General features: G+C 45.1%; 1 protein-coding gene across 1 annotated transcript in view; it reads left to right on the top strand.

The window, feature by feature from the left end:
• Positions 1-26,753, top strand: part of zbtb46 (zinc finger and BTB domain containing 46) — a gene marked incomplete at both ends in the record, with an annotated part of 72,258 nt that overhangs the window by 29,290 nt on the left and 16,215 nt on the right. Inside the window, one exon of the mRNA XM_080732566.1 lies at positions 9,978-10,271. Coding sequence (XP_080588692.1) covers positions 9,978-10,271 — 294 coding nt within the window. The remainder of the gene's footprint in view (positions 1-9,977; positions 10,272-26,753) is intronic.

Below are 26,753 nucleotides of genomic sequence, written 5' to 3'. Positions count from 1 at the left end.
CAAGGTGGAGGGGCCTTAATTATTTTATACTTTAGCTGTTGAAAAATAGCAGATATACAAGCTCACAGCACGGCACTCAGAGCTTGTAGATATGCTATTTTTGAAAAGTCGTGAAAACGTGTGCAAATCTTTGAATATATGTATTGTTTTAAGCAAACATTTGTAACTCAAATTTAGCTTCTGGGGGGTCCCTGGAACTAAATATTTTGAGATGGGGGTTTGTGGCCAAATACATATCATTTTGGGGGTCCTTCACATGAAAAAGTTTGAGCACCACTGACATAGAAACATAGGTTTTTCAAAAAACCTCGGAGGGATTTGAAATATTCAAAGACTTCAAAGACTTAAAAAATATAAGATCTACAAGCTCGCAGCTCGGCACTCGGTGCCGCGCTGTGAGCTTGTATATCTGCTATTTTTCTATAGTTAAAGCATTCACGGGGGGCCCACAGTGAATCCTTGTACCCGGGGCCCAGAATTTGGTGCGACTCCCCTGCTCGCATAGAACGATGTGTTTCTGATGTGTCATTGTCGGCGCCTTCCCTCGCATATAGGATGGCAGTCGAACGCGAGGCGAACGTTCAGTTTGCGGGCGTGTGTGTGTGTGACCGACCGCACGCTTAATAATCCGAGAGACGCTGCACGCCGGCGTGACAACGCGTGCTATAACGCATGGCAGCTGCTGTCACTCACCGGCCCACGTGGATGACAGATATTTAGTTTTTCTTACGTTCTTTTTTGGAATTCATGAAGATGAGGGTGATTCACTGCACCGCCAGTATAGGCTGTTTTTATACGGGCAGGTTATGGAGCGGCCATAACTCATATCATAAGCAATGGTGGAAGAAATACTCAGATTTCTATCTTTTTTTTTTTTACTTAAAGGGGTACTGTCACCTAAAGGAGTACTGTCACTTTAAAAAGTCATAAAATATGAGTTAATATTTTTATGATGTCATTGTGGGAATGCGCAATTATAAGTAAATCAAATGAATTGACTGTACTTAGACTACTTACTGTACTGGTCATCTGTTGTTGGGGGGAGAGGGAGATTACACTGTGACATGAGTTTCAGACTATTTCAGACCGTTTTCAGAGAGACCATGACCTACTGTATCATACTATTATAATTTTGGGGCGTGTCAGTGGGCCTTTAAGTAAAGTGTATCCCATTTCACAACGTCTTTTGAAAATAGTACATCTACTATACATTATAAGCTCCCAACGTGTCACGTTTACAACCCATTAAGTGAGCTTGTAGATAAAAAACTAAATGGGGCTATAGATGTAAAATCGGGCATAATAATTGGTTAATGTATGTTTTGTAATAGTTACATGCAGCTTAGTAAAAGTAACTCAACATTGTGTTTGAGCACAGTACTTGAGTAAATGTACTTGGTTGCTTTACACCAGGGGTTTTCAACCTTTTCAGGCCAAGGACCCCTTAGTTGAGAGAGAGATAAGCAGGGACCCCCACAACCTGCTCATAGATTCCATATAGTTTTGTGGTTTGACAGCACAATCATCAGTGTATTTTGGATCCATGTCAATTTGGGTTTTCAGATATTTAACCACTTGAACCGTCCATACTTAATAAACATGACTTTTCACTCTGTAATTGTAACTGTACTTAGTCTGCTCTTTTCCCCCTTACACCAAAGCTCTTTGCCGATCTCCAATCTACGATCTATTTTTGGCTAATGTTCTCAGAATAAGGACAAGTTTCTACCATACAGCGATTTGGAGGACCCCCCTGTTGAAGCCCCCTCTGTGTCATTTTAGATTTGAACTTAAAAGCTTTATGCATTGGCTATCCAAAAATATACATACATTTTTTAACTCATACCGTACGTTTGCTTCTGGGGGGTCCCTGGAACAGAATATTATGAGATGGGGTTTGGCCGTGGCCAAATACATAATGTATGATTTTGGGTGGTCCTTGTAAAGGTAATCGTGTGACCACCACTGATATTATACAGTAGCAAGTTAGCAACACAAGTGTTTCAGAAAACTGTTAGGATTTTAGAAGCGCATCCGCAGGTCTTTAAATGGCTTAAACCAAAGGTCTTCAAGCTCACAACGCCTCGCAGTAGATCGGCTATTTTAGGCAAAGAGGTTTGGTGTAGAGGGGAAAAGAGCAGACTAAGTACAGAGTGAAAGGTCAAGTTTATTAGTTAAGTATTGACGGTTCAAGTGGTTAAATATCTTAAAACACAAATTGACATGAATCTAAAAAGTTACTATCAAAACCTCCACCGGCTGTCAGTCAGTCAGTCAGTCTGTCCGTCACGTCACACTTTTCCCCTACTCATATCTCTGCCACCGTTGCACCGATCCATGCCAAACTTTGCACACACACTCCTTGGCTGCCCCCCACCCCTTTATTTCTCACATGGCCCTCTTCTAGTGCCACCATGAGGCCGATTCTAGCAAGACACATTTTTGGACACTGCTCCTATACCGATTTTGCCCTAAAATCACACAAACCGGTACACAGTATCTCTACAGTCACTAGGGATGGGTATCGTTCACCTTTTAATCGATACGATACCTTTTTCGATACCTGGGAATCGATACGATACCTTTTTCGATACCATTTTCGATACTTTTTATTTATTATTATTATTATAATTATTATTTGCCTTTTTCTATGGGCTATTTTATAGACGTTGGATCATTATCATAACTAGAAGCTGCGGCCCAGCGTATAGTCGGCGATCTGGCCAACTCGGAACAATGTAAATAGGGAATGAATGCCCCGCCCTTTAATGCAAACCCCATTATACCTGTTTTCATAGGACCCGTTTTGACCATTTGTCTGCCTGTGTCCATTTATGCCCATATATGGAGATATCTGTATCTGTCTGTCTGTCGGTGTCCATTTTATGTCCATATATGGAGATCACTGCAGTTATAGTTCTGGGTCCATTTTATGCCCATATATGCCCATATATGGAGATATCTGTCTATCTGCGTCCATTTTATGCCCATATATGGAGATCTCTGTATCTGTCTGTCTGTGTCCCTTTTATGCCCGTATATGGAGATCTTTGTGATTCTGCATCCATTGTATGCCCATATATGCCATATATGGAGATATATGTTTATCTGCGTCCATTTTATGCCCATATATGAGATTTCTGTCGCTTTTTCAAACAGATGGTCAAAACGGGTCCTATGACAACAGGTATAATGGGGTTTGCATTAAAGGGGGAACCGGCACTGTGTCTGCAACACAGTCGGAGGCACAGACAGATACAGAGATCTCCATAATGGGAATAAAGGGACACAGACAAACAGATGGAGGAGGAGACAAACTTAATGCAAACCCCATTATACCTGTTGTCATAGGACCCGTTTTGACCATCTGTTTGCCTGTGTCCATTTATGCCCATATATGGAGATATCTGTATCTGTCTGTCTGCGTCCACTTTATGCCCATATATGGAGATCTTTGACCATCTGTTTGCCTGTGTCCATTTATGCCCATATATGGAGATATCTGTATTTGTCTGTCTGCATCCATTTTATGCCCATATATGGAGATCTATGCAGACACAGTGCCAGTTCCAGAAAATCCTGATGTCAGACATCAGAATCCGAACCTTTCGTGCTGGTTCCAGAAAATCGTGTATCGGGTCGGGTCGAGGCCGAGCACTGCACTACCTGCTGCGGTGGGGAACGCACGTGCCGAATTTGAAATAGGGAATGAATGCCCCACCCTTTAATGCAAACCCCATGAATGCCCCAGCCTTTAATGCAAACCCCAATATACCTGTTGTCATAGGACCCGTTTTGACCATCTGTTTGTCTTTGTCCACTTATGCCCATATATGAAGATCTCTGCACACACAGTACCGGTTGCGGAAAACTCTGATGTCAGACTTTATGCCCATATCTGGAGAACGCGCGTGCCGGTGGGAAGAAGGGTTCTCGAGATACGCGGATTACATACATAATACATACACATTCACAGAGATTTTGTGTTGACTCATGTGGCGTACGTGATGTCAGAGCCTTTTATGAAGTGATGTCACAATGACTCAGCGCTTGCGCCGATTTCCTCCGGAACAGCCTGATGTCAACAATCAGCTCTGCATAAGGAGATTCCGAACGTTTCGCGCCGGTTTCGGAAAACCGCGAGTCGGGTCGGGTCGAGGCCCGGCACTGCACTCCGCGCGGCGGCGGGGAACGCGCGTGCCGAATCTGAAGCCGGTGGGACGAACGGTTCTCGAGATACGCGGATTACAAACAAACAAACAAACAAACAAACAGACAGACAGAGATTTGTCGCATTTATAGATAGATAATAAACATTATAGGCTATTCTTGGCTATTTTCACAGTAACGAGTGTAGCCTACTAAAGCAGTCATTAAACTCTCAGTAGCCCAATTTTACAGATGCGACCGGCAAGGGGTGCATTCAAAAGTATCGAAACAAGGTATCGTTTGTTTTTACGTGAACCGATACCGATAGTATCGACGTCATTGAATCGATACCATTAAAAGTATCGCTGACGATACCCAACCCTAACAGTCACGTCATCAAAATGCATCTGTCCCATCTAGCGCCACCATCTGTCCGGTTTTTGTGAGTGTGACTGAAGCATTGTTATACTGTACGAATGCAACGAGGACGGACAGACAGACAAACAGACAGACGGACAGATGGACAGGCGGTCGGTCAGACGGACGCGTTCCATCTGTGTGGAACGATACGCCTTCCAAGGGATGCACGGAACACGAGGGGTCAGGGGTCAGCCTCTCGTCCAATGAGCAAATGAGTGGAAGGAGATGGGGGTCAGAGGTGGTCTCTCTCTCTCTCTCTCTCTCTCTCTCTCTCTCCTCTTCACCCCCTCTCCTCATTCGCTCGCCTCTGCTGCTTTCTTCGCTGGTGCACGCACTCGCACGTGTGTGTGTGTGTGTGTGTGTGTATGTGTGTTTGTTGTTGGCCAACAGTAAGATCCATGTTATTGATTGACTCCCTGTGGCTGTGTCTCTGCCCACTGTGGGGGGGGGGAGGGGGGAGGGGGGGGGGGGCAGGGGCTCTAATGAATTCCTGCACCTCGTGCCCCTTGCATCAACCCCGCACACCCCCTCCTTAATTAACTTTGTGCGTGTGTGTGTGTGTGTGTGTGTGTGTTTGCGCACGCCCACGGGCGCACATGCATGCGTGTTTGTGTGTGCGTGCGCGCACACACAGACAGACGGACGGACGGACAGACAGATGATGTGCGTGCCGGCTATAGCGTGCGCGTTTGTGTTTGCGTGTGTGTGTGTGTGCGCGGCCCGGTTGGTGTGAGTGAGTGAGTGTGATTGTCTGTTTGTGTGAGTGGTTTAGCAGTGGGTGGGTGTGTGTGTGCGGGGCCACGTGCGTGCGTGCGTGTGTGTCTGTTGTATTGTGTGTGTGTGTGTGTGTGTGTGTGTGTGTGTGTGTGTGTGTGTGTGTGTGTGTGTGTCTGTGTGTGTGTGTGTGTGAGAGCTATCTTCTCAGCTTCCTTCCTCAAATGAACACCCCCCCCCCCCACCCACCCACCTCTCAATCTCTCTTGCTCGATCTGTCTCCTTATCCTCTCTCTCTCTTCTCTATCTGATTCTATTGGCTGTTGGTTTGATCACAGTGGATGTGTACACCACCACAGTAACTCACACAGTGTACCCAGTGGAACCAAATGGACCCTTGGGTCCATTTGGTTCACTGTCTGGGTTAAATGAACATTTCTCCAACCCTCCAGAAAAACGCGGGCAAAAAATCCTTGATCCGGTTTCGGGTAGGGATGGGACGATAAGCGATATTATCGATATTATCGGCAGGCTGCAAAACCATGGCCGTCGCGTTGGGGGGGAAAAAGGAAACGTTAAAAGAGGAAAGAAAGTGGGGTAAAAAGAGAGAAATGCTGCTGTGCCAATCACTGCATGTTAGGGCATTAACGACTTGTGATTTTTGCAAGTCGACCCCTCAATTATTTTGGGGGCGTCCCCAGATGATTAACTTAATGTGAAACATTGTTTTCTCACGCAACTGTAAACAAACCAACATGAAGTTTAAGTGTACAGGGGGTATCTGAACATTTCTAAAGTGCCGATTTAAAGACTTTTTAATACCTCTAAAATGACAAATTAAACATTGTCCAAATTGTCAAATATATAGAGGCAGAAATTGTGAAAATAGCCGATCTACATGCTCACAATGCGAGGCGTTGTGAGCATGTAGATCTGCTATTTTCACAACAGAACGTTTTTTCGTTTGTTTTTTCAACTTCGACTTTCGACTTTCTCTGGTGGGAGTCGACTTGTGTAATGAAGTCGACTGAGTCGACTTGTCAACTTTTTCGTTAATGCCCTAATGCACTTCTGTTCCAGGGACATATCACTCTCTCTTTCTCTCTCTTTCTCACTCCATCCCTCTTTTTCTCTCCTCTCTGTCTCTGCATGGCACTCTTTTTATTTGTCCATCCATCCGTCCATCCATCTCCATCCATCTTTTTTTTTTCATTCCTTTCTCCACGCCGCTTGACAAATGGGTGACAGCGCTCAAGCAATGTGTGTGCGTGGCATGGCGTGCGTGCGTGATCCAGGCACGTGCACACATAGATATCAAAGGGGGCTTGAGCCCCACTGCCCTTTCATCCGTCAAAAGTGCCCTCTCTCCAGACCATGAATGCAGTTTTTACTATGGTGAAAGAAACGCAAATGCACTCCTTCCATACTATGCCATACAGTACCTGAGAGAAGCGTTCAAGAGAATTGCCTTGTCCAAACTCTCCTGAACCTGAACGCAGCATCTTATGTTGAAAGAATTGCCCTCTCTGTGTAGAAATCCATGCCGTTACTCCACATCTCCAGCATTGACTTGATAATGCTCAGTTCAGTGTGGTATCAAGCACTGAAAATAGCCGACCTCCAAGCTCACAACGAGCTTGGAGGTCTGCTATTTATTTTCCATATTTTCACCAAAAGGCCCTTTTAGAAATTCCAGCCCCTGCCTCTCTAACATTCTCTGCACGTCCCTGTTGTGATCAACACTGACCGACCCGGTGGGCGGGCAGCGGGCAGCAGAATGAGCGGTGTGTGCGTGCCATCGGCGCCCGCCCATCAACATCATCGGTATTCCAGACGTAGAGGAGAACCCTCCGCTGTCCACTGTCACCTTGACATGGCTGCAACTCTGCCGGGCCGCGCACATGCAGGGGTGTTGCACCAAATTCTGGGCCCTGCATGGGCACAAGGATTCACTCACATTTTGTGCTTTAACTATTGAAAAATAGCAGACATACAAGCTCGCAGAAAATGTGTCTTTGAAAAGTCTTTGAATATTTCAAATCCTTCTAAGTTTTTTTTGAATAACCTATGTTTCTATGTCAGTGGTGCTCAAACCTTTTCATGTGAAGGACCCCCAAAATGATATATATTTGGGCCACGGACCCCCATCCCCATATTTAGTTCCAAGAACCCCCCCAGAAGCAACATTTGAGTTTGCAAATGTTCGCAAAAAAAAAAAAACGTATATTCAAAGATTTGCACACATTTTCACAACTTTTCTGATCTGCTATTTTTCAGTAGCTAAAGTATAAAATAATTCCAGGCCCCTTGGGCCCTAGTAACTCAGTCCCACTTCCCTCCCCCCCATGTGACGCCCCTGCGCGCACATGCAGACAATACACAGGAAACTCTTCAGTTACACTGGCACTGCAACCTCTGTATGTTCCACACAGCAGGGGGGGGGGATGTTCTTGTTCTCATTGACTTTGTATTGCTGCTGTGTGTGTGTCAGTGTGTATATCCAACAAAAAGCATGGGGTAAAACAGAAGCTGTGTTCCGAATGGATACAATATAGTTATTGTTTAGTCTGTTGGTTACAGCAGTGGTTCTCAACCTGTGGGTCGGTACTCCCAGGGGGGGTCACCAAATTATTTTGGGGGTCCTCAGATGATTAACTTAATATGCAACATTCTTTTCTCTCTCAACCGATCTAATAGCCGATCTACATGCTGGCGTTGTGAGCATGTAGATTGGCTATTTTCACAATAGAACCGTGTTATACAAAATGTTATGCCTCAACTCATAGTGCTCGTCAGGGTGGGGGGGTCTCCAATTAAAATATGATTATTTTGGGGGTCGCGGCCTGAGAAGGTTGACAACCTCTGGGTTACAGTACTGTACTGTACACACATATAGATATACATGGAGATACAAGGATTCTGCCTGACAATAACGACGATTGGTGTCTGTGTGCGAGTGCATGTATGTACTGTATCATGTATGAGGATTCTGCCTGATAATAACGACGATTGGTGTCTGTACATACAGTCCATGTATGTATGTACTGTATGTACTGTATATCTGACATCATATCATGTGTGTTTGCGCGACCGTGTGTTTGTTTTCCATGTCAGGGTTGTTAAAGAGACAACGTTCCTTGGCTCACAGGTTCCCTGATGTGCGATCTGTGTATTTTTAGTCTCGACTCGTGTCTCTGCTCCGGAAGGCAGTCTGTCATCATTTATGTAGCTATTAGGAGGCTGCGTGTCAGTGTGTGTGTGCGCGTGTGTGTGTGTGTGTGTGTGTGTGTGTGTGTGTGTGTGTGTGTGTGTGTGTGTGTGTGTGTGTGTGTGTGTGTGTGTGTGTGTGTGTGTGTGTGTGTGTGTGTGTGTGTGTGTGTGTGTGTGTGTGTGTGTGTGGTGAGAGGAGCTGTCATAAGTGCTAGGGTCTCGTTGATCTGCGCAGGAACCTCAAGCAGCTTGTTCTACGGCTGACAGCTGGTCTACACCTTTCTTATTTTATTTCCTCCTCCTTCCCCCGTTTTCTTTTTCAAAACCACCGCTGACGGCTAAACACACGTGCGCTGGTGTACACTTGTCTTTGTGCCTTGTTACCTTACCGTTTTACACACGTTTTTACACACACGCTCACTCGCTCGCTCGCTCGCTCGCTCGCTCCACTTTCTATCACTTTGATCTGCCGTGTGATTGTGGCTTGGTGATTTTGATCGCGGCTGACAAGCGCGTTAGGGAGACTGGGGGGAGATGGGGGAGAGATGAATCCCAACAATGAGGGTGATTTGGAACGATCACTCGGATGAGAGCCTCGCAAGAATAGCTCCAACGTTGGGTCTTTTTCTTTTCTTTTTACCCTGCAGTGAAATGCCTCAAAGCCATTACAGTATATCACCTGGTTCACTAGAGTAATATCTGTCAGTGTTACGTGTAAATAATGGACTGTTAATGACCACTGTGAATCCACTTTTGTACCATCTGACTCAAATCCTTGCTTCTGGGGGTCCCTGGAACAACATGTTTTGAGATGGGAGACGAATACATGTAATTGTGAGGATCCTTGACATGGAGACCGGACCAATGCCATGGCACCCTTTGCCACTCCATTTGCCATTCACTTCATGCATGCGCAAACCCTCTATAGGCCTACATTTTGGCCATTTGAAAATAGCCGATCTACAAGCTCACACTGCGTCCCGATGCAACACATTGTGAGCTTGTAGATCTGCTATTTTCAAAAAGATTTTTATACATTTGAAAACTTGAAACGGGACGTTCTGCACAATGAATACTTTTACTTTGTGGTACCTTAAAGTACATTTTGACACCAATACTTTTGTACTTGTACTCAAGTTAAATCTCAACTCTGGAATTTTACATGTAGCAGAGTATTTCTACATTGCAGTAATGATTCTTTTATTTAAGTAAATAATGTGAGTACTTTCTCCACCACTGTTTAAATCATTGTTTCTCAAAGTGGAAAAGGACCAGGGGTCCTTGAGGGAGTTCCAGGGGGTCCCCAGCTAAATGATAGTTGGCAACCAAATAGACCCTTATGGGTATGTAACTCAGAGAGTGTACATATTTGTACTCTCTGAGTTAAATTTACATCAAATGTGGTTATAAGTGTCAATTTGGGGGTCCTCGACATGAAAATGTTTGAGAACCACAGGTTTAAACGACCTCTCTCTCTCCTCCAGACGTGACGGAGCCCAACAGCTCGGACAGCCGAGGAGAACGCCTGGACTTCTTCCTCAAGCAGGAGGAGGCCCTGCAGGCCGCCGAGGCGGCGGGAGGAGGCTTCCTGATGGGCGCCGGCGAATCGGAGGAGGGCGGGACCGGCAGGACCGACAGGACCACCACGGCCTCGTCGGTGGCCAACCTGAAGGCGGCGCTGATGAGCAAGAACAGCCTGCTGTCGCTGCGGGCGGAGATGTTGGGAGAGGACAACCCTCTGCTGGAGTTCCTGCCCAAAGGAGCGCACTCCCTGTCCTGTGAGTGGACTGTTGTTTACTGTTATACTGATACATACACCCCAAAGGAGCGCACCCACTGTCCCGTTAGTGGACCGTTGTTTACTGTTATACTGATATATATACACCCCAAAGGAGCGCACCCCCTGTCCTGTGAGTGGACTGTTTACCGTTACTGTTACACCAGTCTCGCGTGGCCAGACTGTTGACTAGGGGTGAAGCTCGTTCATTGTGGGCTCGCCTGAAAGGCGAGACCAGTCTGTTATCTTCATTATTTATGTAGTGAGTTCCGTCGCATGAGTTCCGTTGCGTGAGTTCCGTCGCAGACAGTACAAAGGCAGGGCCCTTAGGCAATGAGGCGCGGAACATCTGGGAGTGGTGTTAGCTGGAGTATTGGTTGAGCTTCACATGACAATTAGCACGCTGCAGAATATAGTACAAGCGAGCCCACACTGTTTCGTAGGAACAGTATCTCTAGTTTTTATTGATAATGAGCACCTTATCGATCCTGCTTATTGAGCCGGGCTTTTATGGAGCCCACTATTGAGCGTTTTCTGATAGTTTGTGGAAAGATGTGAGACGACGAATTCTGAACAGAATCTTTTATTATTAGCCAGACTTTTGATTTGTGACTTTGAGTTTGTGGCTGACCATCATCTATGAAGATAACAATTAACAAAAGTAAAACAATATTTTGCCTATCATTAAAACAACCATTCATTGCATGTGCAATAAGTGTTAAATGGCTTTATATTAGGAATAGTACTGTAATCATTTCTTGTCTTGATTGTTTAAACATGACGTCACGGGCCGCTATGCTCGATAACAGGCTTGATAAGCCCAAAGCTTATTGATACCGGGTACTCAATAAATGTGCTATCGAGTATGTAACAGGCTTGTGTTTCGAGCTCCATCGCTGCTGTTGAATCCCGCGATTTGCAAATGCTCCCGTCATACAGTCTGGGAGACGGAAACTCTTACGATGAGTAGCCGGTTAAAGCGGAAATGAAGCCTCCTCCTCACTTTCCGTTTCGTTTTTAACATCGCACTCATTATCCTAGTATAAATAAAAATCATCTAAGCATATTTAGCTTGCTGCTTAGCAGAAATGACATTTTAAAATATATTGTCATGAACGGAAATGCCAGCTTCCATTACTCGCCGTTCAGGAGCTGTAGTTCCAGACTCTAGATTGTTCCCCTAGAGATTGTGGAATAGTTGTCTGGCTACGCGAGACTATACTGTTATACTAAAACATATACCCCAACGGAGCTCACTCCCTGTCTTTGTCTGTGAGTGGACTGTTTACTGTTACTGTTAAGGCTCATGCATACTCCAGGTGAAATGATAGCTCTTCACCTTTTTAGGTGATAACAAGTGGAGGTGAAGCCTCTTCGCCGCAGCTAATGGACGTAATGTTGTAGTTTCCTGACTTTAGAAAACTACACCGCGGTGATCAGGCCTGGAATTTCGTCATTTTAGGGGCAAGGCCAGTTGGCCTTTAGTGTTGTCAAATTTTTGAGGGCACAAAGGCCAAGTGCCAGGGCAGGAAGGCCATCAATTAAAACAATGATTTTAAGTCCACGCCAGTCATAATTAATTTAGCTTAAACATTAAGGAAGATTACATTTTTAATTAGGCTAATGTAATACCTTTCAATTAAATAAATATCAAAAAGCTGTTTATTTATGTTTTTCCATGTGCAGCGGTGTAAAGTAACTAAGTACATTTAATTAAGTATTGTACTTAATTTGTTATTGTAATTTTGAATAACCTTTAGTTACTAGTTACTTTGTATATATAAATTATAATATTATTATATACATGAACCACTTTAGCCCTATTTAGGCTGTTTTTCAAAAGCTGTAGGATCAAAACTAATTTATTTTATTACATCAATTTAACTTAAACATGTTGACAACAGTCCTTATTAATCATAAAAACTAATTCAGTATCACACATTGCTTTTTCTTAGTTTCCTAGGCCAATTACCAAAAAGCAGACCATTTTACCTGACTTCACCCTATACTTTGCGCTTCCAAAAAGTGTCCCAATTTATCTGACTTCACCCTATTGTTTTACACGTAACAGCGTAGCCTACTTTGCGCTTCATTGCAGAGCTGCTGCTGTACAGTCTCAGTCTTCATTTGGATCAACGGATTTACAATCTTTTCTTTCTTGCACAAACATGTGATTTAAAGGGGAGCTTTAGCAACACAGAGCACATTGGATATACAGCTCGTTTTGTGTTGACGGCACGGCACTCACAGCAGGCAGCGGCTTGAAAAAAAAAAGAAAGAGAGAGAGAGAAAAACTTTCACTCTCTTGCTTGGACACAACGGGAGACAAATATGTGTCCGTCCATGCAGTGAGCAACTGGAAAGCTGGCGTTTCATATTATCAAAACTAACTAGCACAGCACACAGGTGCAGCCAATGACAGTGTGACGTTAATGCACATTGTCGTGAAATACATACAGACTAGCAGCAGAGCTCTGTTTGAAGGCATTCGTTCGCACATCCGGATTTATTCAACAGGCTGCGTTAGATTTAACTCCCGTTTAGCCCGGTGATGCTTTTGTGTTGTATAAACACTGTGTCGCGGGACTCCGGCGGCTGCTACGAGCATAAATCGAATCTACTACTGGTCATATAAGCAGCTCAACCAATCAGGCACTGCTGTCACCGTAATGCCTGGAAAATCGGGCAGATGGAAAACGGTGAAATGAAGTTAACGGACTGCTGTGGGCGCCGGGGCACCACGGCCACTGTGGCCGTTTGGGCATGTAATTTTTCGAGGGGCACACGGCCAAAGAGAGGGGCAACGACGGCCATGGCCGTCGTGGCCGCCGTGAATTTCCTGCCCTGGCGGTGATACAGTAGCTGCTCACTCCACCCTGGAGTACGAATGAGGCTTTACTGATCCATACACCCCATCATTAACACGTGATGATCTCACACACACACACACACACACACACACACACACACACACACACACACACACACACACACACACACACACACACACACACACACACACACTCTCTCTCTCTCTCTCTCTCTCTCTCTCTCTCTCTCTCTCTCTCTCTCTCTCTCACGTAAACACTCACTTACTGACTCATTCATTCTCACCCACACGCGCACGCACGCAGACCCACACACACACACACACACACACACACACACACACACACACACACACACACACACACACACACACACACACACACACACACACACACACACACACACACACACACACACACACACACACACACACACACACACACACACACAGCTTCTATATTGTGTGGATTTATTGTGTATGGGTATTGGGTACAGTTTACTTACTATCTCTCTCTCTCACACACGCACGCCCACACACACAGAATATTATAGACATGTTTTGCATGATTCATCTGTGAAGTTACAGACCAGCCAACGATGTATTACTATACTGTATACATGCGTGTGTGTGTGTGTGTCTGAATGTAGATAGATAGATAGATAGATAGATAGATAGATAGATAGATAGATAGATAGACCTCCACACTCTCCTATCTAGCATCAGGGTCTTGAGCTCAAGCGATTCAGGAGTCATGAGTGTTTTGGCGTTGGCTAGAGCGCACTGACATACAGGGATTATGAGAAATAGTTTCCCAAAACCAACAGGAGATTTAGGGTCTTGCTTGGCCCTCTGCACTTAGACCGCCCAGGATTTGCATGATGTATGAGCTATTAACAGATATATACGTAAATATAAACGTACATAAATGTAACATAATCGTGTTGTGTTTTGCGCACGTGCGTGTGTGTGTGTGTGTGACAGGTGTGTGTGGTGTGTGTGTGTGTGTTGTTGATGCCAGAGATGATTAGTCAGCAGTGATTCAGTGAGAGAACATTCTGCTGGGATGGCTCCCACTGTTGTGAGAAAATATTTGGATGAATTTCTCTTCCTTGTGTGCGTGCTTTTGTCTGTGTGTGTGTGTGTGTGTGTGTGTGTGTGTGTGTGTGTGTGTGTGTGTGTGTGTGTGTGTGTTGCGTGCGTGCGTGCGTGCGTGCGTGCGTGCGTGCGTGCGTGCGTGCGTGCGTGCGTGCGTGCGTGCGTGCGTGCGTGCGTGCGTGCGTGCGTGCGTGCGTGCGTGTGTGTGTCTGTGTGTGTGTGCGTGCGTGTGTGTGTGTGTGTCAGCAGCACAGTTATGGTCATATTTATGCTGCAGTATTTAAGGGGGGGAAAAAAGATTTAATTGCACAGTGTGTCAAGAAAATTGACTTTGTTATTTTAAAATCAGATTTCACTTGACAGTTGACTCCACAATGGCATCTCTCTCTTAACCACTTGAGCCATAGTTCTATGTGTCGGCCGTTTAAAAATAGCAGATCTACATGCATGTACTGTAAGCATATATATATATCGTCGTTGTCGGGTGGAAACCTTGTATGTCCAAAACCGTTTGTTTTGTATTTATCATTTTTAAAATGATTTAAACTAGTGAAATCCGCCGATCTACAAGCACACAACGCCTCGCACCGTGAGGCGTTGTGTGCTTGTAGATCAGCTGTTTTCACTACTTTTGTGTGACGGCCTTGTATGATGAAGCAGGGCTTTACTTTGTGAAAGAACGTACAAATTAAGCTCACAACTAGCTTGTAGATTTTAGCAATTTTCTAAAGAACAATGAAGTGAAATTGAAAAGTGGAGGGTTACTTGGCGGGGCTGTGTCTGTGCATTGGATTGTATACACATTGAACCAGTGAAAGGTTTTAACACTATAGCTTGTGACTAAAATAACACAGAATCCATCGAAAACACAGGTCTTTCTCCACAAGATTTCCGGAGGAAAATGAGCGACGGTATAGATAGACCCATTTCCCACCCCAACAACAGCAGCAACACAATGTATAGCATTTCGCTGTAATTTCCATTCCTTTATGTTTACTCTCTCTCTCTCTCTCTCTCTCTCTCTCTTAATTGCCGGCATGGAGTCAAATGCGTTGTTGTGACATTTTTCCTTTTTTGCGTGTGGCCCACAGTGTTTACATGTGTGGTTGTCGCGTATTGTTCCGTTTCACAGCCTCCCAGGGCCCTTCCTCCTCTTCTCCACCTCCTCAGCTTAAAATCTTACGTCAACAGACAAACTTCTGGCCGTTTAGTTTAAGCTATTAAGTCCTGGGAATTGTTTTATATACTTTAGCTATTGAAAAATAGCAGATATACAAGCTTGCTAGCGCGGCACCGAGTGCCGCGCTGCGAGCTTGTAGATCTGCTATTTTTTTGAAAAAATCGTGAAAATGCCTGGAAAATCTTTGAATGTATATTTTTTCAAAGCAACATTTCGTAACTCAAATCTCTGCTTCTTGGACAACATATTTTGAGATCGGGGATCTGCGACCAAATACATGTAATTTTGGGAGGTCCTTGACATGAAAAAGTTTGAGAGCCTACTGATTAAGAAGAAGTCTATAGAATCAGGTCGACAGACTTGCGCACATTTTATCGATTTAAAAAAAATTGCAGATCTACAAGCTCGCAGCGCGGCACTCGGTACCGGGGGGTCCCTGGAACAACATATTTTGAGATCGGGGATCTGCGACCAAATACATGCAATTTTGGGGGGTCCTTGACATGAAAAAGTTTGAGAACCACTGATTTAGAAGAAGACGTCTATAGAATCAGGTCGACATACTCAAAGACTTGTGCACATTCTATTGTTTTTTCCAAAAATAGCAGTTCTACAAACTTGTAGATCTGCTATTTTTCAATAGTTAAAGCATGAAATGAATGGTTAAAGTTGTTAAAAATCTAAAGCCACCTTCCCGGTCTTAATGGTTTAAGAGAGAAACACTTTTTATATATACTGTAAATATATTTATATATCGTCCATTTCAATTTAATTGCTGCTGCCCTCCCGTCGTCCGCCTGTTTTGGAAGAAGCTTGTTTTTGCGAAAATATCCGAAGGCGTTTGGTTGGTGTGTTTGTTTACTGGTAGCTCTCGTTTTTTTTTTTGTCTCCTTTGTGTGAAGGAGGAGAAAGAAGTGTGGCTGCATGTCCTTGCTTTATTTTTGTCTTTCAGCGAGGGGTGCTTAACTGTCACGCTGCGTGTCTATACAACATTCATTATTTGATTTTGTTTTGTGTGTGTGTGTGTGTGTGTGTGCTGAAACGTTTGCCCGAGCGTTTGGTTGCGTTTCGTGTCTATGTCCTGTGTATGTTTCCCTTGCATTCGGCTGGCTTTAGTAATTGGATCTTTTGTCCCCCTGAGCAGGGCGTCACACCAAATTCTGGGCCCTGGGTACAAGGATTCACTGCGGGCCCCCCATGAATGTTAGCTATTGAAAAATAGCAGATATACAAGCTCACAGCACGGCACCGAGTGCCGCGCTGGAAGCTTGTAGATCTGCTATTTTTGAAAAACTGTGAAAATGTGTGCAAGAAACCTATGTTTCCATGTCAGTGGTGCTCAAACTTTTTCATGTCAAGGACCCCCAAGTTGATATGTATTTGGCCACGGACCCCCATCTCAAAACATTTAGTTCCAGGGACCCTCCAGAAGCCAAATTTGAGTTACAAATGTTCGCTTAAAAAATACATATATTCATAGATTTGCACACATTTTCATGACGACTTTTCAAAAATAGCAGATGTACAAGCTCGCAGCGCGGCACTCGGTGCCGCGCTGTGAGCTTGTAGATCTGCTATTTTTCAATAGCTAAAGTTACTAGGGCCCCTCCACCTTGGGCCCTAGTAACTCAGTCCCACTTTACCCCCCTTGTGACGCCCCTGCCCCTGAGTTCTGGCTGTCTTTTGTTAAAGGTGGGAGAAAGGGTCTCTGGGGCCACGTCGGTCCCCAACCAAAAAGCCCCTCATCATGCCTTTTTTAGAGTTTAGCCCCCGAACTCACCTACAAAAGATGAGACAGGAGCCTCGGATTGAATAGACCTTTCATTCATTCACACACACACGCGCACGCATGTACGCACGCATGTACGCACGCACACGTGCACCAACGCTCTCTTTGTGCAACTGTTAAGTGTGTGCGATTGAGATGTCTCCGTTGGTTTAAAGAGAAAAGTCTGCCACAGCAAACAGAGGCTCACTCACTCACTCTCTCTCTCTGTCACACACATGCACGCGCACGCACGGACGTACACACACACACACACACACACACACACACACACACACACATGCGTGTGCACAAGGCCTTGACTTTTACGACGCGCGGAATCCAAGAATTCAGAGAATGTTAATTCTTTTGCTCTTTGACAGGGACCCAAAAAAGAAAAAAAAAGAAAATGTTTTATGACTCTTTTATGCGTACTGTACATTTCAATTGTCAACTAACTAAAGAAGAAACCCCACCCCCTTCCCCCACCGCCGCCACCCTCTCCCCCTGGGGGAAAAACGAAAAAAAGGTTTTGGTTTGCCAAATCCCAGACTCCCAAAAATTCCCCGCAAACAACAATGGGGGGTTAGCCAGCTGGGATCCACACAGGACGTTCCAAAACCACCATTGACACCCCCCCGCCCCCCGTCCCCCCGCCCCCACACCCCCCCATGGCCCCGCCACCGCTTAACCCCGCCCCAACCTCCAGTGTTTCCCCGGGTCGGGTCACTCCTCCTACCCGACACCGTCTGCCTCCAAACGAGCCATGGAAATAAACAAACGCTGCATGTCGTACCTCAGATTACTGCACCAACCCCACCCCACACTGGTCAAATCCTGAGTATTAGAGGTGTAACTCTAAATGGGCATTCACACTGAGCACTAACTAACGAACGATATAAAAAGATAAGTTTATAAATGTGTTTTTAGCCAAGTGGATGGCATAGCTAGTTCACACCAGCTATAAAAAAAGACATACAATGGTGAACGATATAGTTCTATAGCACTCAGTGTGTATGGAACCAAATTGACGCTGTGGTATGGGTTTGTTGCGACTGTCAGGTCGCAGTTACTATCAAAACCTCCACCGGCTGTCAGTCAGTCTGTCAGTCAGTCAGTCAGTCTGTTCGTCACGTCACACTTTTCCCCAACTCATATCTCGGCCACCGTTGCCCCGATCCATGCCAAACTTTGCACACACACTCACATGGCCCTCTTCTGATTGGCTACCATTGCCTTCTAAAACATCTGTGTTTTTTGGATCGGTACATTTGACCCACAAGGTGTCAGCCTCCAGGAAGAAATCCAAAATACAAAGGGAATACAAATTGCTCATAACAACCACACCAGGGGGTCTAAGGAAGTCAACCTCCTTGACACATGAAAACCAGAAAAAGAACAAAACTATGGCACCACCTCTTTAAGATTGAAGTAGGCTACATTTTATTTGTTTCCCCCCTGTAGCCAAGGTATGGCAGCTGCCATACCTTACCATACCCAATTGACGCCTCTGGCTGGACCCCTTTTAAGGTTTTGTAGCTCTGAAGCTCTGTCCACACCGGCGAATTAGCGAAAGCGACGTGAATAAGCGAACCAAAAAGGCGAAGAATTCGCCATTCGCCCTTTTCCATACACACCAAAAAGCGACGCGAATATGCGTATAATATTTGCTTAATTCGCCTAAAAACGAGGGGGCGATATCTGCCTGCATAGCCACAGGAGAAAGGAGAAGAAAGGAGAGAGAGTAGACAGGGGGCAGAGTAGACAGGGTCGGTCAGTGTTTTATCATAGCCGGGTCGGAATGGCCGCATCACCCTCGGAATACGGGGCTGTCAATCATTATGTGTATTACCCGAGAGGACCCGTACTGTGTGTGTACTTTCTACTTTTTATGCAAACTGTAAAGCAATCAATCAATGTGTGTGTGCGCGCTGGCGTGCGCTATACTGGAGTTCCGTGTGTGCTGTGTTTAGGCTGGCCTGACCTAGGATCATGGTCTGTTAGCCGTGAGGCAGCGAGATGAATGGCTGCGTAACAGTGAGATGATAATGCTGGTCTAGGATCAGTTTAACAGCAGGGGGAAAAGATCAATTGGTGCGTGCGTAATGCATGCGTAATGTAGCCTGCTGCCAGGATGATGAGAAAGCCGCGTACAAGTTAAACCATGACTTACCTCTCTGTAGTTAGAAAATAGCCTAAAAGTATTCCTTTTAATCTCTGGCTTTTGTTTCGATCTTAATATTATAGATTCCTTGGTAGCCTTCTTCTGCCTGTCAATCAGTTAACAGCGCACGCTGCACGGCTGCAATGAGTGAGGGTTTTAATAATGATTAAATGATCGGGTCTCTCGGAAATAAAAGGATTTCGGGACAACATGTCATGGGTTTCGGTCTGTAAAAAAAGAAAGTCAGTGTAAAGTAACTAAAAGTAGCCTACATTTACTTGAGTAGCCTGTACTTGTAGATCAGTCCAATTTCCAGTAGCCTACTTTCCTTCTACTCCACTACACTTCGGATCCTTTTGTATTTAATACCCAGCGATTTATTTTAAAACATTAGTCTTTTTGCAGTTATAAATTAGCCTAAAACATACCATATGCTTTTACCAGTAATACATTCGAGTAGTTTTTACAAGCTGCTTGTAACAAGCAGCCACGCTGCCACACAGAGAGAGACACGGAAAAGGAGAAAAACACCGTTCCCCTCGGCCTCAATGTAACGTGAAGGTCCCTCCACCATTCTCTCTCTCTCTCTCTTGAAATAGGGTAGAGTGAGCTTACTTTGATACAGAGAGAGAGAGGAATTCGCCTTTGAACGTTTGCTAAATTCGACACAAGGGCGAATAAAAAACAGACGCCTTTTCGCTTTTTCAAAATTCGCGTTTGGTGTGGATGCTTCCATTGACTTTATAAGGTTTTTAAAAAAAGGCGAATTATACGCTAATTCGCTATTCGCCAATTCGCCCTCTGTGTGTACGAACCTTGAGAGTTGGGAATTTGTTTTCAAAATAGAACCATTTTAGCTCCACTCGTAAGTAACCCTCTCAGAGTTAAATTATACGCACAGAGGATTTGGCCGTGCGGTTTCTCTCCTCCTCCCACCCAACAACCCCACCCTCCCAATCCCATATAGCTCCACCAGTTTCCACCCCTCACCCAGTGGTGAGGCCATCACCCTCTCGCCCTCTCTTTCCCTCCCTTCCTTTCTCCTCCGTATCTCTCCCTCACCCCCCTCCTTTAACATCCTTCCTCCCCTAGCATTCCCCTCCTTCCCCCATCACCCCCCACCCACCCACCCACACCGTTTCTTCTCCTTCACCCCTCCTTAACACCCATCCCTCATACACATGTCTTCTGTGTACTCCCTTGTCTTCTGGCCCCGTTTCCCCCCTGAAGGTTCCTCCTCCCTATTCCTCCTCTGTTCCTTCCTCCTCTCTCTCTCTCTCTCTCTATCTCTCTCTCTTCTTCGGCTGTTGTTGTGGAACACATTTTCTCGAGTCTTTTTTAGAATCCTGGGAAAGTATCGATCCCCCTGTCGAGAGAAGGCTGAAGGTAGAGGACGGGGTCACCTGGCCCAATTCAACGAGAAGGACCTGAGAATATCATCAGAGCGGCTCCCTGATATAGAGCTGAGATAGTGTGTGAGGCGCGCGTGTGTGGGTGCGTGTGCGCACATGCGTGCCTACGTGTGTGTGTGTTTTTAAGAGAAGAAAAGATAGAGAGCATATGAACGTGGGAGTGGGAGGAAGTGTGTAATTTACATCGACTTTCTTAATTGAATCAATGTCAACGACGTGGTTCAAGAAGTTTGAATTTTCTGTGGTATTTATTAAAAACATTTCTTACAAACACCGGGGTGACTTAAGGTCACCCTAATGAAGGCTGCGTGCCAAAATAACGTAGGTTCATTCTTTTGTTTTTTTTTAACTAAAACGGTCAAGTTTTTTGTGCCTCTTTTTTGCTCTTCAAAATCATTTAGAACTTTGTGTGAATTCATCCAAATGGAAACCGTCATGTCATGCTCTGAGTCATGTATGTTTTACCACTTAAACCAGGGGACTTCAACAGGGGGTTTTTTTTTAATCAAAAAAAGAGAACAACTTTTTTTAAGGACTTGAACCCTAGAATCTCTATTCTGAGGACGTGAGCAGAAAATAGCAGGTAGATAGCGCTGCAAGGCGTTGACTTCAACTCTTGAGAGCGTAAAATTAAACCAAACGGACCCAAAAGGGTCCATTTGGTTTCATTTTACTCTCTCAAGAGTTAAAGATCTATAAGGGTCCATTTGGTTACCAATTCTCCGTCATTAAGCTGGGGACCGCCTGGAACCCCTTCAAGGACCACTGGTTGAGAACCAGTGCTACATCCAGTCGCGGTATCCTTGCATTGTGAGAATGCTAAAAATACAGTTGAATAAGAATATCTGTATGTCAATCAGAGTCCAACTAAATCCAATTAAGATGTGTGGGATTAGGCCCTCGGTCGGTGCCTCCCCCTCTGAGCCTCGGCCAATCAATGCCAGAACGTGGATATTCTTTCCCCCGGACGGTCCCTGTACACCTGGGTGTCGATGCGCTCCGTCGCTCGCCGCTCATACCGACTAGGAAGAAGGTCCAATTAACGGCCGGGATCATACAGACATTATTATCCAACTCTTACCTCTTTCTCTGATGGCTCGTCACTCGCTTAAAGCCTGCAGTGCCTCGTCCCTCCGTAAGCTTCCTTGTGACAATGTCCTCATCGAGAAGGAACACTTTTTACCTCCTAAATGTCTAGACCAGGGGCCCTATTTCTGTCCATGCCAAGATGAAGCAGTACATGTATGCTGTATATACAAATTATGTTGCAGATTTTTCATAATATTTCATAGATAGCTTAATATGTTAATGCAGGGGCCTTCAATGTTTTCAGGCCAAGGACCCCTTAGTTGAGGGAGAGATGAAGCAGGGACCCCCCACAACCTTTTCATAGATTCCATATAGTTTCATTGTTTGACAGCACAATCATCAGTGTATTTTGGATTCATGTCAATTTGTGTTTTCAGATATTTAACCACTTGAGCCGTCATTACCTAATAAACTTGACCTTTTACTCTGTACTTAGTCTGCTCTTTTTCCCCTCTACACCAAACCTCTTTGCCTAAAATAGCCGATCTACAAGCTCACTTGTAGATCGTTGTGAACTTGGTCTGCTCTTTCCCCCTCCCCAGTGCTCTACATCAAACCTCTTCACCGATAATAGCCGATCTACAAGCTCACAACGCATGGCAGCGCCTCCGTACGACAGCCGTATAAAACAGGCCTTTAAGCGGTTAGCACTTATGAATTATTTGCACCAGCACTGCTGTCAATCTTCACATGGGGACTCCGAGCGCTGTTAAGGGGTCAGCTTTCACTGCTCGTACCAACTCATGTGAGACATTTCTTTCTATAAACACTGCTGTCAAGAAGTGTTACGGCCACACATAAAGACTTCCAGGGGAGTGCTTTAAGAGTCGGCGGAAAAAACACTCATCCAAAGTGTAGACACACTTTGACACCGTGTCAGCCGGGGAGAGCAGCTCGTCAAAATACTTATGGGCTGAGATCAGGATCAGAATCAACTTTATTGTCACATTGATTGATTGCAGTGGTGGAAAAAGTACTCAATGTTTTACTGTTTAACTTGTTTTACTTAAGTAAAAGTATCAATACGGCAATGTAGAAATACTCTGTTACAAGTAAATGTCCAGAATTAAAAAATTTACTTGAGTAAAAGTACACATGTATTGTCATCAAAATGCACTTAAAGTAAAAGTACAGAATGTTTGAAAATAGCAGATCTACAAGCTCACAACAGCTTTACACCACTGATTGATTGATTGAATATGTTATTAGTCAGACATGTAAACACTGTAACAGCACAAGGTGCAGTACAGTAAGAGATTAAAGCTAAAAGGATAACAGGATAAAAGCCCTGCGGACTTCCACTGTGGTCCCATGTATTCAATTGAACTACATGAACACAAAAACACAACGCATATCTACAAGAGATGGGAAAATGACATTTGCCTCCCCTTTTGGTCTCCTGATAGGTGTTTTTTTTTAAGGCCAATATAGAAAGAAACCAGCGTTTTTAATGGACAGTGTCAGGGAATTCCACATTTTGGTGAGCAGAGCAGATGAGAACTTTCTCCACGTTGGCCCCAAATTTGGGTTGTACCAGATACTGTAAGGCAGGGGTCATCAACGTTTTCAGGCCAAGGACCCCTTAGTTATGAGAGAGATGAAGCAGGGACCCCCACAACCTGTTCATAGATTCCATATAGTTTCATTGTTTGACAGCACGATCATCAGTGCATTTTGGATTCATGTCAAATTTTGTTTTCAGATATTTAACCACTTGAACCATCAATACTGCTCTTTTTCCCCTCTATACCAAAGCTCTTTGCCAAAAAATAGCCGATCTACAAGCTCACAACGCCTCGCGCTGCGAGGCGTTGTGAGCTTGTAGATCTGTTATATGGCTAAAGTTTTCAGAATAAAGACACTAGGGTTCAAGTGGTTACTTTAAAAAAATAAGAAAAAAGCTTCTATCACACAAAGATTTGGAAGACCCCCTATAGTAACTCTGAGGACCCCCTGTCGAAGACCTCTGATGTAAGGTGTAAAGAAGTGGGTGAAGCGGGTGAATTAACGCTTTCTGAAGCTCAATTCCTTATCGTTCGCACGACGGCATCACTCGCACAACAAGCACAGAAAACTCAGTTCTCGTCGGGAATGTGGAAACCCCTCGTGCGACGGAGTATAAACGAGACATTAGCAGCCTGTTAGCCACGTTAATTGTCTGCTCTGAAGGCGACGGTATGAACCTAATGGGACCCAGACTGTTCCTGACCCGGGAGCAAGTGCTAGTCCATTAAGTGGAGTTGATCTCTTAGACAGGAGGATATCAATCTAAAATGTTTTCATCTTAAAAGACCGCTTCTTAAATGCTATATATAATTGTCTTCATTCCAGTCTTTTTGGAGCAAATGGGTGAGCCGTTATCGATGGGGCAATGGCTTATAGGTAAAGACAGGACTTTCGGTGTTACCCGATAAGTACAATTTACAATTTAGGCTTTTAGCAGACGCTCTCAATCCAGAGCGATTTACAGTAAGCAAGGACAGCACAAGGTGATACAGTACATCGAATGCATAGAAATAGTAGTAGTATTATAGTAATTTTAGCAAGTCATATTAATAGAGGGTATGCATGTGATATCATCATCATCATCATACCAGAAGTTATGCTGGAACGCCTACTTACTGAGTGGCAAAAAACTATTGTTCTGGCCTTGACAGCCCATACATCCAAACAGAAAAGCTATCTGATTGCACCAGTAAGACTCCCTAATCGGGAGATAAGCGACCGTTGGTCGCTTATCTCCATAAATAGAGCAAAAATGTGTTTTTCCAAAATCTTCCTGATCCATGTTGTTGACATGAGTGTAGACATACTGTGTAGTGATTTACGTGATTTTAGGGCAAAATCTGAATCGGCCTCATGGTGGCGCTAGAGGGCCATGTGAGAAATGAGGGGTGGGGTCTCCTCGCCGCCAAGGCGGACGAATAGGTACCGGCCCCGGCTCTCCCGGTCGCTCCTAGCCCGAGTTACGGCATTTTATGTGAGCTGCAGTGGCAGGGGGTCCTCCACTGGGGGCGCCACCACTTTTGCATCCGTTCTGGAGCACCAGGAGTGGGTGGTCCCCGGGAATGCCCCGTGAGCAGCCCCGTTGGGGTGGTCATTTGGTCATTTTTGCACATTTGGTAATTTTTTACACCTGGGGGTCCCCCAGGGACCTGGGGGTCCCCGAAACTCCGGGGGTCCTTGGAGGTTGTAGTTTGGCAGGCAAGGAGTGTGTGTGCAAAATCTGGCATGGATCGGGGCAACGGTTGCAGAGATATGAGCAGGGCAAAAGTGTGACGTGTGACGTGTGACAGAGGGAGTGACGGAGGGACAGCCGGTGGAGGTTTGGATAGTGTGCAAGTAACTGCGACCTACGGTCGCAATTAAACAATGTTAAATGACATTAAGTCTTTTTTTTTTTTTAAGATTTGTTTTGGGGCTTTTTGCCTTTATTGGATAGGACAGTAGACTGACAGGAAATGGGGGAGAGACAGGGAGTGACATGCGGCAAAGGTCGCTCGGATCGGGAATCGAACCGGCGACGCCGACAGGCATTGATGCCGAGATGGCAATGCCTATATGGTATGTGCCTGGTCCACTAGGCCACCAGGCACCCCGACATTAAGTCTTTTGACAATGCCATTCACTAGGCCTACTTAAGTGAATATCTCTATATGATTGCATGCGCTTCCCACACCCCCTTGGTTGACAAGGGGAAAAAAAAACTATTTTCACATCGGGATAACAATTTTACCCAATCAGGGAGAGAGAGCTCACATAGGATACGCAGGATAAACAAGTGAAATTGGAAGTGATGAAACAAATAAATTGGTACTGAGGCGCAAGCTGGTGAACCGTCTTTCCCCTGATTGGATGAAATGTGTTAAATACAGCTGCAAATCTATTTACTAACGAGCTGGAGAGACAGGGGAGACACGCGATACTGAACAAAATAACTCTATAGCTAAGGCTTTAAAGTAAAAATAATTGTAAAAAAAAAAGAAAAAGAAAAAAAGAAAAATTTGTGTGAACCATAATGTATCGCTTAATAACAGTGGTTCCCTGCAAACTGGGGTCCCCCACATTATTTTGGAGGGGTCCCCAGATGATTAGCTTAATGTACAACATTGTCTTCTCGCTCAAATCGTCAGATTTCACGCGAGAAAGCAGGCAAACATTAGCCGAAAATAGACGATCTACTGTACATAAGCTCGCAGTGGCTTAAGCGTTGTGAGCTTGTAGTTTGGCTGTTTTCCCAGTTTTATCTGTGGAACCGAGTCAAACTAAACTAAACTAAACTAAACTATGTGTAATGCCTGTAAATTCCAAGTGCTTGTCAGGGTGGGGGGTCCCCCCAGTTCAGATATGATTATTTAGGGGGGGTCGCGGCCTGAATGGTTTGGGAACCCTTGGCTTTAATAATAAACTGCATACTGACAACTCACCTGTAACCTCTAGACCCCCCCGCCCTCCGCTCTCTCTCTCTCTCTCTCTCTCTCTCTCTCTCTCTCTCTCTCTCTCTCTCTCAGTTTCTCTCCCCTCTCTCCTTCCAATGCCCTTCCAACAAGAGGTGAGGAGTCCAGTCTTTGTGTGTGTGTGTGTGTGTGTGTGTGTGTGTGTGTGTGTGTGTGTGCTTGCACGCGTGCAAAGCGTAGGTGGGCGTGTGCTCGCGCGCTCGCTCGCACACGCGCGCGGCATGCTAATGTGTGTGCTCTCTAAGTGGGAGTGGGGAGTGCAGGGCGCGGTACAAGTCCAGCATTCCGGGAAAGCGTCCACGGGCAGCGAGTGTACGAGGCTCACGGTTCGCTCTGTGTGTGTGTGTATGTGTGTGTGTGTGTGTGTGTGTGTGTGTGTGTGTGTGTGTGTGTGTGTGTGTGTGTGTGTGTGTGTGTGTGTGTGTGTGTGTGTGTGTGTGTGTGATTCTGTCCGTCGAGTGGAGAGTGGGGCGATGAATGGCTATAACCCA

This window comes from Nannobrachium achirus (genome assembly GCF_963921795.1).
Source record: "Nannobrachium achirus genome assembly, chromosome: 9".
Lineage (NCBI taxonomy): Eukaryota > Metazoa > Chordata > Actinopteri > Myctophiformes > Myctophidae > Nannobrachium > Nannobrachium achirus.
Note: the sequence above shows the minus strand (reverse complement) of the source record. Positions and strands in the feature narration are given on the sequence as shown.